The 14249-nt window shown below is 52.7% G+C and overlaps 1 protein-coding gene and 1 long non-coding RNA gene across 4 annotated transcripts in view; one reads left to right on the top strand and one right to left on the bottom strand.

Annotated features, from left to right (window-relative positions):
- BCAR3 (BCAR3 adaptor protein, NSP family member) overlaps positions 1-14249 on the top strand; it is a 116895-nt gene that overhangs the window by 78668 nt on the left and 23978 nt on the right. For all 3 annotated transcript variants that reach the window (XM_037045518.1, XM_037045517.1, XM_037045519.1), the window contains 2 exons: positions 10808-10936; positions 13206-13648. In XM_037045518.1, the coding sequence (XP_036901413.1) occupies positions 10808-10936; positions 13206-13648 (572 nt within the window). The remainder of the gene's footprint in view (positions 1-10807; positions 10937-13205; positions 13649-14249) is intronic.
- LOC118986543 (uncharacterized) lies at positions 4174-10812 on the bottom strand. Its single transcript, XR_005066403.1, has 4 exons — positions 10704-10812; positions 9673-10155; positions 6941-7978; positions 4174-6013 (listed from the first exon to the last, which is right to left on the bottom strand). It is a non-coding gene; the product is annotated as an uncharacterized LOC118986543 (long non-coding RNA).

The following is a 14249-nucleotide window of genomic DNA, read 5'->3' as shown; positions in this document are numbered from 1 at the left end:
TGAACACGTCCTGAACTGGATGGCCGGGCCACTGTGTGGCCACCACTGGGCAGGGCCAGGCGAAAATGCCCAATTGCGGGTGCCACCATTTGCTTTTCTGCCTACCAAACAGGAGAGAGAAAATTGGGGTTAACATTTTTATTTTCTCTTAGGACTTATGTTTACAAAGTTAATTGTTTATTTAGTGAAGGCTTTGGCTTTAATCACAGTCATTAGCAGGAGAAACTATATTTGTGTAGCTCAACACCCCAGTGGAAAAGTCAGATTAGTAAATTCGAGCCTGTCTTTTTCATTTGTCTTTGGATTATAATAATGTATTTTTAGACAAGCCGTAAAGCTAGAGCGTGTCAATAGAAGGCGACGTATAGTGAATCCAGTATCCGGTTTCATTTTAGGTCTTCGGATGCTGCAGCGCCGTCCCCTTTCCTTCTGTTGTCTGCACCAAACGTTGCTGTTGAAATTTGTGGAGCACTGGGTTTTAATTTTTTGGCCTGTGGGCAGTGTTAGGATGTCAGAAGTTGTTGAGATTTATTCACTCTGGGGGTTCGCGATCAATTTATGCATGTTTTCAGTGGTGAAACATACCGATTGGATCTCTCAAAGCCCTCGATATACTTTGGAATTTGTTTATAAACTGGTCCACTACTTGAGATTCAGCACAGGGCAAGGCTTCAAAGGGGCTGAGTTTCTGAAATCTCCAAAGAGTCTCATGTTAAGGCGGATTTACTTGCAAGACAACCCTAGATGTGGCAACCAGCAAGGCTTCAGAATGTTTAGGGAACGTGTGCTTTTCTCAGAGGGAAGTTCAGTCTCTTTGTATGTTCACAACATTTATCAGGATCTGCGAAGACCAGGCTTCGTGTCTTTGCAAGTCTGGCCAGAGTTGCAAAGTGGGTTGAGACGAGGATGGGTCTGTCCGGAGTCTTGCCTCGCCCAAGCGTGGGCCCCCTGGTGGCGGTTCACAGCACAACCCCAGGGGCCTCCCACCGGCTGGTGACAGACAGGAGCTTATCCCTGAAATTAGAGCAATGGCAACACGTGATGATACATAGCGCCAGGCGGACTTATAAGCTTGTTTGCGATCACAAGTTCTGGATGAGATTTCTAGAAAAACGCAACCTGTGCAGTTGTTTGTTTCAACTTGATGAGAGGCCTGGACTGTCACTGACCCCTCCCTCGGCTGATAAGCCGGTCGGGGCAGAAGAAAGCAGCCCTGGCTGAGAACCACTGCGTTCCACACCTTGTGCCCACACTCCTGACTGGGATAGAACAGCCCAGAAGCTTGCTCCCTCCCCCCTCTCTCGTCATTCTCTCTTCTCGGCCTGCCCTCCCCTCCTTTTTTCATGAACACACTCCCTCTTTTATTTCAGGAAAGTTAATCACCAACCTCAATCATAGGCTAAATGACCCGAAAGTGATTTTTAAAATTCAACAAAAAATCTTATCACAGGAGCTGGGTGGAAAAGGTAAAGGGATTAAAAGTCCAAACTGGAGTTACAAAATAATCACAGGATGCAAAGTACAGCACAGGGACGACCGCCAGTAATCACAGAATGACTTCGCGTGCGGCCAGGCGGGAGCTACGTTTATCAGGTGGGGAGCACCTCAAAAATTACGTAAAGGTCTCACCACTAGGCTGTACGCCTGAAATCAATATAAAATAATATTGAATGTCAACTGTAACTGAAAAAATGTGTTGAAAGAACTAAATAAAAAACTAAGCGTCCAAGGCCCTGAGGGACACCCACTCCCCATCCTGGGGCCTGTCAGCCTGTGCCAAACCCAAAGCTTTCTTGTGCGCTCACACCTGAGCGCTGACTGCAGCCACATGTACTTGTTCACACTGAGAACATGCAAAGTACTAGCCGCCCAGGGAAGGTGCCTTCTACCCCGCACAGATAGGACCATTTTGAGCGGCATGCTCGAGACCCCCAGAACTGAACTGAACATTTCAGTTTGAACTGAAATGAACAGAACAAACAAACCGATGCCTAAATAGAAATTGGTTGTTCCAACTTCTAGTCTTTTTTTTATTCCATTAAGACTAAATTCTCAAAAGCCAGATATCATTAAAACCTTCTGATGGGTTTTATAATCTTCTTTAAAAAAAAGTTTTAGTGAAAGCCCTGGCTGGCGTAGCTCAGTGGATTGAGTGCGGGCTGTGAACCAAAGTGTCGCTGGTTCGATTCCTAGTCAGGGCACACGCCTGGGTTGCAGGCCAAGTCCCCACTTGAGGGCACACGAGAGGCAACCACACATTGATGTTTCTCTCCTTGCCTTCCTCTCTCTCTAAAATATAAATAAAAAATAAAATCTTTAAAAACATATTTTTAAAAAGTTTTAGTGAAGCAGTTTTTGTGGCTAGGAGTCACCTTTGAAAGGGGGTTCAAATCCCACATTGTTCCAAATGAGTGCCCACTGCGTGCTGGGCACTGTGCCAGTGGGGTTGTGCATTTGGTCAGGGGTTCCGTGAAGTGGGAATGGCTGCCCCTAGGTGCATAAGGAAGCAGAAGTCTGGAAAGTTAGCCAAGGTCACCACCCGCCAGCTCTCTCCCTTTCTCCCCACCCAGTGACAAGGCAGCGGCCACATGCAGGGTGAGAGGAGGCAAGCTTGGTTCCAGTCAACAAGTGTTTACAGGGCACCTGCTGGGCCCCAGGCACTGGGCTGGACTCTGGGAGCCAAAGACATGGCCTCTGCACTCAAAGAGCTTGTGCCCAGCAGACTGCATTGCCCCACTGTGTAGAGTCTTTTGGTAGATTCCCTGCCCCCCTTAGATTAGCCGTAGACTCTGCCCCTTAGATTAGATTCAGCTAATTTATTGTGGGCTTCAAAGCCCTAGGCTGCCTGCTCCACCCCTCTGTTCTCTCCCCATCCCCCAGCCTGGACTCCAGTCGAGCTGCACAGTTGGTACTTCTGCAGGTGTGTTGCTCTGCCTGCTAGACCAGGGGATGGAGGGGCAGCGTGTTCAGGAGCTGTGGAAGGTCCCTGACATCAGGGTTCCGCTTCAGTGCGCGGTAGGAAGGGAGTTCAGGGCCAGATGGAGAAGGCTGTTACCTGCCTTACAAAGGCTTTGGGTTTTATTTGTAGGTGACTCTGAGCCCTTCAGAACATAACCAGGGTTTCCCCACACCTCAGCAAGCCGTGGACCTAGAAAAAGGCCTAAGAACTATAATGACCCGCAAGCAGCTGACTCGTGGACACCATCGCCTAATGGCAGTATCCTTGCTCGTCTCTCCCACTGATTAAGAATCTGCCAGTAATTTCTGAGGCTCCACAGACCTCTTGTGATCTGGGAGTGCAGGCCCGAACCCCCGTATGAGACACAGCATATGGCAAGGGCAACGGTCCGTCTCACTGGGCTGCAAGACACGGGTTCGGTGCTCGGGGAGCTGGGAGAACAAGGCAGGCTAGGGGTTTGCGCCCCACCATGAATCAGGCCTGAGCCCTGGGAGGGTGGAAACTAGGTATAAGAAGCCCATGCATTTCTTTGTGGGGCACTGAAGGAGACTGCGGATCTCCTGTCAGCCTTTGGTGGGAGAGTCTCTGAGACCCCGTGAGTTCCTGAGCCCGGAGTGATAGGCGAAGTCAGTGGCATTGCTGGTGGCTAAGCTGTGGTACCAGAGGTGGGGTGGGGGTGTGGTTGGGAGGCTATTGCAGAAGCTTAGGGAGAACAGAAGAGTGAAGATTAGAATGGGCATCGGTAAGAGGCAGGGACAGGAGTTTCTTGATCAGCAGAAGCCAATTCTGAGGGTTCTCATCTGGGTGATGAAGGCAGAAGTGGTGCCAGTGTCGGGGAAAAGGGGGAGGAACAGGCCTTGCAGAGCAGATGAGTTCCAGCCACCCACACCGACATCTGAGCTCTGCAGTGGATTCTGGTCAGTATTCCTACCTCAACACCAGCCCAAAGGACTGAAAATGGAGATTTCAGCCGCAGCATATTTCAAAAGACTCTGGACTGGCCTTGTGTCCACAGCCCCACTCCATCCAGCCCATCCTGCTCACCGCAGTGAGGCGGGTCATCCAAAAGCATCTTTTTTGTACCTGTTGCCTTTCTTGGCAGAGATTTTCTTTGCTTTTTTCTTTAAAACAATTTTGGTTTTCAGTTGCAGTTGACAGTTGCAGTTTCAATTGCAGTATTAGGCTAGCTTCATGTGTGCCACACAGTGATCAGACATTTAAATAATTTATGACCTGACCCCCGATAACTGGGCAGACATTCCCACTCCTCTGCCTGGAGTGGGAACGTCTGGCCCTCAGCCTGCAGTGTCAGGTCCCCTCTGTGCAGCCCCCTCCTTCCTGGATGAGGGCTTCTTTGGTCACAGGAGACAGGAGTCCAGTGCAAACCAGCCTCATTACAAGGGGAATTTGCTGGTTGATGTAATCAGCTGGGCCTTAGCACGTGCGTGCCCCCAGACACCCCATCTCTTGCTCCTTCTCTTTGCACACTGATTTCACTCTCAGCACACTTGGATCCACCTGGCAGGAAACATGAGGGAAAGCATGAAAGCAACCCATAGTTAAGTCTCATGACATTGTCAACAGCGTGGGTAGAGTCTCTTCTTTACTCAGTTCCACTGAGAAAGATCCCAGAAAGAACTCTGGCTGAGCCAGCTTGAGTCAGGGCCCTCACCCAGGTTGACCAGCAATGGTCAGGAAGGTGGGGTCTGAACCACAGGCTGGGAGAAAATATGGAGCTGTCCTGGGGGGGAGAGGGGTGGTGTGTGTGTGTGTGTGCATATACACACATGTCACAGGCCCACTGTCATATTTCAGCATGCTTCAACCCTCCTCAGGACCTCCATCCACCAAAGGCCCAACTACTCAGATGCCCCAAATACCCTTCCTGTTCTCAAGTTTTATCTTCCAGGGCCAACCCTGATGCCCCACCCTCTTCTTCCTCCTCCCCATCCAACCTGGGACCACAGGGAATTTTCTCCTCTGGCACAGGAGAAATCAAAACGACAAAGAAGTAACTAGCGCAGGCTGCAGAGCTGGAGGTGCGGGAACCAGACCCAGGCACTGTGTTTCCAGAGCTCAGGAATCATTCAGCTGTTTCTCTATGTGTGGTCTTCCCAGACCAGCTCTCTGTGAGAGTAGGGACCGGGCCGTCATCTCCTGCTGGCAGCCCAGGGCTGGCAAGTTGCTTAGTCAGGATTGGCGCCTCCACAGCCTTCCTCCTTCTGCCCGCCCACAACTCCTGGGCCTGGGGACAGGGTTTTTGCTGGTGATTTGCACGATTTAAAATTCCGTGGGAACTGGGAAGCTTTTCTTACCGGAGGGACAGAGTAAAATCAATATGAATTATAATGCAGATGCCATGTTTTTCTAATCCTCTCAACTGTCTCCTACATGCAAATGAGTGTCTGCAGCCTCCTCTGGGCTTTCCCACAGAGGCCTCCCCGCACACCCTGCCTGTCAGGCAGTAGGAACACTAACCTCCTGGGAGTTCAGATCCCATTGTTTTGCCTGATTTGAAATGCAGGTGCTCATGTCATGCAGCCCTCGAGAAATGAGACCCCAGCGCCATTCCCCCCGGGCTGGAACAGCGTTTTCTTCCTTGGAGAACTTTGAAATGTGGGTTTCCGTGTTCATCGACGTTCCCGGCACGTTTGTGGAGTTGGCTGTGAGCCGCCGGATGTGTTTCCCAACCAGCTCCTGGGCCCCGGCTATTCCGGCCTGTCTAGACCAGACTTGCTGGGGGCCTTGTGGGGCTGCCGAGACATTCATTCCAGAGTCATAGAGATAAGCCTGAGTGTTTGAGCCAGCCAACCTCAGCAAGCTGGGACCGGTCCTGGCCTTGTAACTGGACCAGAGGTACTGTGGCAGGCAGGCTGTGAGGTCTCCCGAGAGGACTGGAGAACCCTCTGCAGGGCAGCCAGCAGGCAGACTCAGGCGCCCGGCCACTGCCCGTAACTGCTTCCCTCCCGGCAGAATGGCTGTGCATCAGACCTGTGACACCTGCAACCTGAAGTGTTCCTGCTGTCACGGGATGAGTAGCAGTCTGATACAAGTCTATAAAAACAGTTAGCAGTTAGTGCTGACGATGTGCCAGGGTAGGTTCTAGGTGCTTTACCCAGGTATGCATCCATTTCATCCTTGTTAACCTCTCAGCACATATTATTATGCCCACGTTGCAGACCTGGAGACTGAGGCTTTACAGAGAGGTAAACTCTCTGGTCCAAAGTCACTCCTCCACTCAGTGTCCTGTGGGGAGAGAGGAGAGGCCAGCCCTCCGCTCAAACACAGTGCTTTACATCTGCTGCGGTCCGGGTTATGAACACACTAGCAAAAGTAAGAAAGATGTAGCTAGGCTCAGATTGCCATGGAAAGCAACAATTTTAGAAACTTATGAATTTCCTAACTAACCTTCAAGTCAGTGTGACAAAGCGTGGGCCTCCTCCGCCCCCTGCATTTCCCTTAGCTGCCAATTTACCTTCCTTGTCAGCCCAGAGCTAATGGGAGCCATGTGAGTGGGGAATCACGATACAGTAGTTACCCTTTCTCCCTCTCGTGCTCCCTTCCTCCTTTTCTTTCCTGCTCAAGGCCTGCTTATTGCTTAATTTGTATACCTAGCGCCTTTTCTGACACCCTACCCCAAAAGAACCACTCCCAAGTGTCTGGTGGATCAAATTCAGGGCCAGCTGCGGGACAGCAGATGTGGGCTGTGCCTGCATCTTTCTCTCATGGTGGCCGTGGGTGGATTTGGGCCCCGGATGAAACTGGCGAGACCTATGGGCAGGATGTTCTTGAGCCAAAGCCCAGCAACTTCCCTTTGTCCGGAGGCCGGGCCTCAGCTGCTGTGCAGGCGGAGCTCCTGCTGGCATCGCCAACCGCGCCCCCGGCCTCCCCTCTCCACCACCTTCTCCCCTCAGGATAAGAAGCTCTGAAACAAGGAGTCAGACTTGCCTTCAAGAGTGACCTTTAAACTTAGGGGCAAACTGAAGACAAGTTGTGTTACCACATGTGGTCATTAGTAGCTTCCATGGCATGTATATGAAAGACTCATTCTTCATTCATTTTCTTGCTTGTCTCTCTCGGTCTGGTAGTTGAAGAACAAAACCCAAAGGGCGTGTCTATTTGGTGTAGGCCTTCTGAGGGAGCACAGCTGCATCCCACCTGCGCTGTGTGTCACCACGCCCCCTGTCCCAGATGCCCACTGTCCTGTGCCGACGTCCTGTGCCTACAGAGGAATTGAGAATGATTTGGATCAGGCCAGTCTCTGAGGCACGTTGGATCCCAAAGATATCTACAGAAACCAGGGTGAAAGAAGGGGAAAATCTGAGCTAGGGTATGCTTGTGTCCTCTTTACTTTCCCAAGATTGGAAGCTATTGGAGTGCTGGGACCTACCCCTTATTCTGTCGCTCTCCTGCCTAATTCTGACCCATGTGTGAAATAGCAATGCTGTGCATATTACATGGGTGGAAACTTCTCTCTCCTGTCTTTTCCTCAACCTGTGGCCCGAGGGCGGGCGGGAGGGTTCTTCAGCATGAGCAGTGTCACAGTTCAGAGGGCACAGGTGAGCGGAACCATTGCTGAGGGCAGAGGTACCCTCGCATTACTTTAAATTGCTAGAATTTACTTTGTAGTCCAAAGACTTCAAAGCCTTCTAGGCCATGACTGACATGGCTGCGTCTCAGGGAAAAATTCAGACTCCTCCCAGAGAGGCAGCAGGTGAGTGGAGGGGGCGGGGGGCGCTGTTAGCAAAAGTTCAGTTGTTTGGGGAAGCCAACAGAATTCTGCCAAATGTGGCAGATGCATGTGACCCATCCCAGGAAGCGGGGAGCTCATTCCTGTCTCCAGGGAGCACAGATGTCAATCACAGTGCTCTCGAAGATACAAATGGGTGTGTTTTATTAACTTTTCTTCTACCGCGTGTGGGCACCCCTCACTCACCATGAAGATGGCAGCCTGTCAAAGTAGTTGTCTATAGCAGCAGCATCGTGGTGGCAAGGTCAAGGTCTCGTAAAACATAGGCACTTGGGAAAAGTAACAAAAGTTGCATTAATATATGTGATTACCACAGTAAGTGAACGTTCTAGCTCATATCCATCCCCAAATAACCCGTTGAACGATGAGAGAGACCACATGCGGGTGACTCTGGAGTCCACGCCGTCACCCGCACCCCCATCTCCTGCGAGGCAGAAGCTCTCATTAGCTCTGTGCGGTGGAGCCCGCGCTCACCAGCTCCGCAAGCAGAGCTCTTTGCTGTTGCTGGCTTGCTCTGATCTCCCTCCCTCCCTCCCTCCCTCCCTCCCTCCCTCCCACGCCCTCCTCTGCCCCCTTCCTCTCCCTCTCCCTGCGTCTTCCCCTCCTCCTCCTCTCAAATACAAGTTTAGCCATTGTGTAACCTCCTAAATTTTCACAAGTTATGCAAGAGCTTAAGGGTATATTTTTTGAAGTCTGCTCTTCCCTCCCAAATTATTTGGGAGGGTCAGTCTTAGTAATTTTCATTTCTCTCCCCACTGGGTACCTCCCTGTATTGCCCATTGACAGTCCACAAGGGGAGAACAGTAATTGTGGGTATTCCTCTAAGGGGTTGGGACAGAAGTCATTAGATAGCCGATTTTGTATTTTTGGTAGCGAGTGTAAAGCAGTATTATCTCAGAACCTGGACTGAAAGATTGTTGTACACAAAATGCTAAAATTACCGAGCTGCTTGTAAGAGACGCTGAGAAGGAAAGAGTAGGTGGAGAGGTGGGAAGTGCTCGGGGTGTCGGGCGTCAGGGAGGAAGGAGAGTCCGGAGGGACGCGTGGACCACACACGCTCACTGGCGGGTCACACAGAGGAGGGGCCTGCCCGTCTCGACGTTTTTCAGGGCTCTGACCAAGGGGTGCAGGCTGGGCGTGCAGGCTGTCAGGGGGGCTGAAGAGGGGCCAGGTCACAGTGGCCTTGGCATTTGGCTCAGCTGCCAGTGACAGGAGCACCCAAAATAGTGGGCTTAAACATGCAGGCAATCCCATGGAAGACCTGGAGGCAGGTCCCCCGGGCTGGGATATTGACCCCCACAGCTAGGAGGGCCCCGGGCTCCTTCATGCCTCCAGTTCCTCCAGGGTGTGCCTGGCTCCCATGGTTCAGGATGGTGTTGCAGCTCCAGCCATCACATCTCAGCTGAGAAGTCCCACCAACACTGCAGTTTCCCTTTCCTTGGCCGGAACTCAGCCACATAGCCAACGATGTCATCCTTCAGCTGTGTGTCCATATGCCCAGCTAAAGTAGGGCTTCAATCATTGGAGAGAAAAGAGGAACCTTCATAACCCAGGAGTGTCGTCGAGGTTCCTCATTTGGGGTACTCGTTCATTCAGCGGGTATGAAGCACCCAGTTATCCAGGCGTTGCTCCAGGGCAGCTGGGAGGAAGGCACGTGGGTTTCTCCTCTGGTGAACTTAAAACCTGTTGGGAGCAGGGTGGGCAATAGACTAGCAGTGAAAGGGGCCTGGCTGACAACGTGCATTCCACACACAAGTCTTTACAGTGAGCCGTCTCCGGAAGCGCCCGTGCGTAGTCAATGATGGGAGCAGACCGGGTCCAACAGCGCTGCTCACTCCTGCGGGCAGCGAGGCAGACTACACCAGCCTCCGATATGCCCCTCCCGAGTGCCTGCACTGTGGAGAGCACCATGGCGGGGAAGAGGAGGCGGGAGAAGTAAACAATTAGTAAGCCAGAGCCCCACCTTGGAAGTGGCCCCGAGTCATTCATTCTGTGGCTGGTGCCTTCCTGGGCTGACGTGCCCAGCAAGGCTCAGGGATGAGAATCCAGCTGTCAAATCCTGTCTCTTTTCTTTGGTGGAGAAGGATTTGGGGCGCTTTCCCTGGGAAGTTACAGAGCAGTGTGATGAGGCCGGCTTTGCATTCCTAAGGGTCTTCTGAGGCTGACCAAGGGAGCTTGGGAAAACACAAGGACATGGCCACTTCCTGCTCCCATGACCTTCAGCCAGCCGTCCCTGAGCCCAGGTTTGCTGGGAGCCGAGCAGGTGTCCAAGTGCAGTTCACGAGTTGTGAGTGGGCGCGGTTTCTGAATTAAACCAGAGCCCGTGTCGCCCGCCCAGACCTGCTGCCCTGGCCGCTGCGCAGGGGCCCAGGTCAGGGCGTCTCAGACTGTCTGAGGGGAAGGGCCAGTGGTCTGTTTAGATTTAGAGTTTCAACTTCCAGTCTGTCTTAAAATATTAGAAAAATGAAGTTAAAAAGATAGACAAAATATAGACTTAGATTTCTATTATTAGATTCAATATCAGATTCATAAAATTACTCTGTCCAAGGTCACAGCTAACAGTTTCTAAAGGCTGACTCAATTCCTGAACTGGCGTTTGCCAGAGAATTCAGAGCCACCACTACCAGCCGAGGGACCGCACGGTGGGCAGCGCTGTGTGACAGGCGCAGGGCCGTGGGCCAGTTGGGGACTGTCCTTCCCAGCTTCAGCTCCCAGGACAGTCCTGACGGAGAATGAGGAAGCTCCCCTTCGGCCGAAACACGCCTTGTGCCTACGCACCTCTCCCTCTGGTGCCCCTGTCCGCCCCCCTCCCAATGTTTCTAATCGTTACCCGAGTAGACTGATGAAAGGAAGAGCTTGGCCCACTCCCCTATCACAGTCCCGTTGTGCAGGTGAAAATTTTGCTACACACTTACAGCCAGAGAATTGAAAGGTCACAGCCAATTGTAATCATTACCCAGGCTCCCCGACCTGAACAGGGCTTTGGGCACATACTGGTTTGATTGCAAAGCAGCCAACCGAGAGGTGACCATGGTCTCCAGCTGGCCTGGCCAGCTGGCTTGGCAGGGTGGGTGGTCACTGTTGGCTCTGTGTTGCAGTTCTCCAAGGAGAGGCACGTCATGGACAGAACCCCCGAGAGGCTGAAGAAGGAGCTGGAGGAGGAGCTGCTGCTGAGCAGTGAGGACCTGCGCAGCCACGCCTGGTACCACGGCCGCATCCCCCGACAGGTACCTGCCTCCTCCCCGCCAGCACACACCCAGCTGCTCTCACACAACACCCAAATCGATGGCCCTGCGGGGTCATGTGCCAAGGCCACGTAGGAGTGAGCCCCAGTTTAGCCAAAAACAAATACCATAAAGTGGCCTGCTTCTAAGGACACCTTGGAAAAAGCTAAGGTCAGACAACCAAAGTACATTTCCACGTGCCTGGTAAACGGATGAGGAAGAAGCAGGTGCTCTGTGGTCTGCAAACACAGAGCGGGCAGGAGGCAGCAGCCGCAGGGTGGTACCTCGGAAGAACAAGGCCGGGCTGCGGTTCGGATGATTCAGTCCCTGGCTGGCTGCCTGCAGCCTCATGCCCTCTGGAGCCCACTTCCTGTCTAAGGCAGCGGCCTGATTTCCGATAAGGAGAGGGGTATCACTGAGGCGGGTGGCCCAGAGCAGCGGGGCCCTGTGCACCGGTGGGGCCGCCATTTCTTCACTGCCCAACCCCCTATTTCAGAGACGGGAAGAAGAGGATTCGTATCAGTGACCATAGACCCGTGGCCTAGAATGTACTTTGTGAGAGCGCTGCTTGAGTGATTGCTACGAATAAAGGGTTTTTTGTTTGTTTAATAATGTAGAAACTGAAAGGTAAAATAAGTGCAGAATGTTCCTTCAGCTCTTATTATAACCTGATCTGGCCAGTCTTTCACCCAAGGCCACATGACAGGAGAGAGGCAAGTGGGGGGTGAGGGGAAGCGCATAGGCCGTGAATTGCCTTTTAATGCAGCAGATTTCTCAGCACTATCAAAGAAACAAGGCTTAGTCTTTCCTCTTTTTCTAGTTTAAATATGATCATACAAAATACAGGCAGCAAAAAGGGAAGAAAATGTCACTCTTACCCATAATTCTCCATCCTGGAGGAAACCACTGTGAACAGTTTGATATAAATTCTCCCAGACTTTTCTAAATCAGGTGTGAGATCATGTCATACCCTTGTTGGTAGCCCGCTTTCCCCACTCAGTGACATGCCCTGGGAAGTGTCTCCAGCTGCGACGTGCTCTTCCCCAGCACCGTGTGTGTCATCCTGCACACGCACTGCTCTTCACGGGCACTCGGGCCGGCCCTCTCCACCATAATGGCTGTGTTCACAACTATGATTGTTCCCTCAGGCTCAAGTCCAAGAAATGGAATTTCTGTGTGAAAAAAAATTTTTTTTAAGGCAAAGATGCAATTTAAAAGTAACCATGGTAGCATTCTATTCTAAGCTAACTGATCAAATGTTGGAATGGCCTGGAGAAATTGTCAAAGTTTATAAAATCTGTGGCTGGCACTGCCAGCCTTCTCCTCATGGTGGTAAAGTTTGTTTCCCACTTGCCGTGCGTGTGACAGTTCAGCGAGAAGTCACTGCAGTCTGCACGACTGAGCCCAGCAGCAACAAGGACAGTCATAGCTGCCACTTCAGCCCTTTCAAGTCCGCGGGCTGCTCTACGCTGACACTGTCCCTGCTCTGCTGGTCGTGGGGCCGAGCCCCAGCGCAAGGCTGCAGCTCGTGCAGAGTCATGCCCAGAGCCAGAGTCAAACCCGGGCAGTCTGGCTCCCAGGATGGCCACGCCACACCACAGCGCACATCCTCCTTTTTCTAGAAACATCAGCCTCCTCACAGCTAACCATTTTTGAGCAACTGGTGTGTGCCACTGAACGAGTGCTTTGATATGTGATGTGTGCAAGGGTGTAGTGCTCCCACCAACTCGGTGGAACGAGGGGTCCCGGCCCTGCAACAAGGAGTGAGTGTGCTCAGGGTCACTGGCGAGGAGGTCAGACCCGCCAGATGCAGATTTTCTCCTCCCTTTCGGGTATGCGTAAATGTCGCCTCATGACACCCTCAGGACCACTCGTCCCCCGGCCCCTCCCCCAAGCACTTCTTACCCCCCAGGTTACTTTCCCCTTCACTCCACCACATCACACGCCGCCGCCCCCCACCCCCACCCCCGCGGCTGGTTCACTCCCACTGCAGCTGGGGCTCCACGGGATGGGGGCTCCGATTGGCTCCATTCACTGCTGTGCACCTGGTGCCTGCAACAGCACTGGGCACATAGTAGGTGCTCAGCAAGTAGTACTTAGATGAATGAATGGGTCTTCTAAGAATTAGACATTTCAACAAGCCAAGACCCAGTTGAGGAAACAGACAAAATGGCATTGTCGTCTGTTGGCCAACGTGTGGAGGAGGAACGCAGCTTTGGAAAGGAAGGTCAGCTTGCCTTTCCTGCTCCTCACTCACCACTTTGTCCCCAAGGTGGCAGAAAACCTCGTGCAGCGAGACGGTGACTTCCTGGTTCGAGACTCTCTGTCCAGCCCCGGAAACTTTGTTCTGACCTGTCAGTGGAAGAACCTCGCTCAGCACTTCAAGATCCACCGGACAGTCCTTCGGCTCAGCGAGGTCTACAGCCGCGTGCAGTACCAGTTTGAGACGGAGAGCTTCGACTCCATCCCCGGCCTGGTGCGCTGCTACGTGGGCAATCGCCGGCCCATCTCCCAGCAGAGCGGAGCCATCATCTTCCAGCCCGTCAACCGGACGATGCCCCTGCGGTGTCTGGAGGAGCGCTATGGCACCTCCCCTGGCCGGGCCCGGGAGGGCAGCCTCGTGGAAGGAAGGCCAGACGTGGCCAAGAGGCTGAGCCTCACCACGGGCAGCGTCCAGGCTCGAGAGCCGAGCTTGCCCAGAGGAAACCTCCTCAGGTGGGTCAGGGCCCCTTCAGGTGGGGCCTCAGGGAGGTGAGGGGCACTCTGAAGGAGGCCAGGCTTAGTTAGGCAGGCAAGGAGCTCACCCTGGGATAGGAACAATGAAAGATGTTAATTAATAGGGTGCCAAGTGTGACTGGAATGGCTGTCACAAAGCAGTGCATGGTCCGTTCCCGATTGAGTCAGTGCCAAAAATAAATGACGCGGTTGCCAAGGGGGGGGGAGGTTGGCCAGGAGAGGTTTTTATGAAGGAGGCGGGGGTCCGGCTGGTCTGAAGGCTAGGGCAAATTCGGGTAGTCGCCACAAAGGGGGTGTTCCGGCAGGGCTCAGCCTGAGCATGGGGGTAGAGCCAGAAAGGGGCAAGAGTTGCTTGGAGCGAGTAAATAGTGGGTCTGGAGCAAAGGGTCCTGGAAGGGGCAGGTAGGCTTAGAGGGGCCCTGGCCAGCCCATGGGGCCGTAAGCCCAGGCTAAGGGGTTTGAGGGAGTCTCAAAAACTTGACACGTGAAGAAAACGTCCTAAGAGTGGAACTAGACAGCGATGTGCAAGAGGGGCGGGGAAAGGGAAGAGCTGAAAGACCAGGTAGTGAGTGGTGGAGGG

The sequence above is a fragment of the Sturnira hondurensis genome, unplaced genomic scaffold (assembly GCF_014824575.4).
Source record: "Sturnira hondurensis isolate 20B ecotype Veracruz unplaced genomic scaffold, ASM1482457v3 Scaffold0004322, whole genome shotgun sequence".
Taxonomy (NCBI): Eukaryota; Metazoa; Chordata; class Mammalia; order Chiroptera; family Phyllostomidae; genus Sturnira; species Sturnira hondurensis.
The sequence above is the reverse complement of the archived record's forward strand: the minus strand, read 5'-3'. Positions and strand labels throughout refer to the sequence as shown.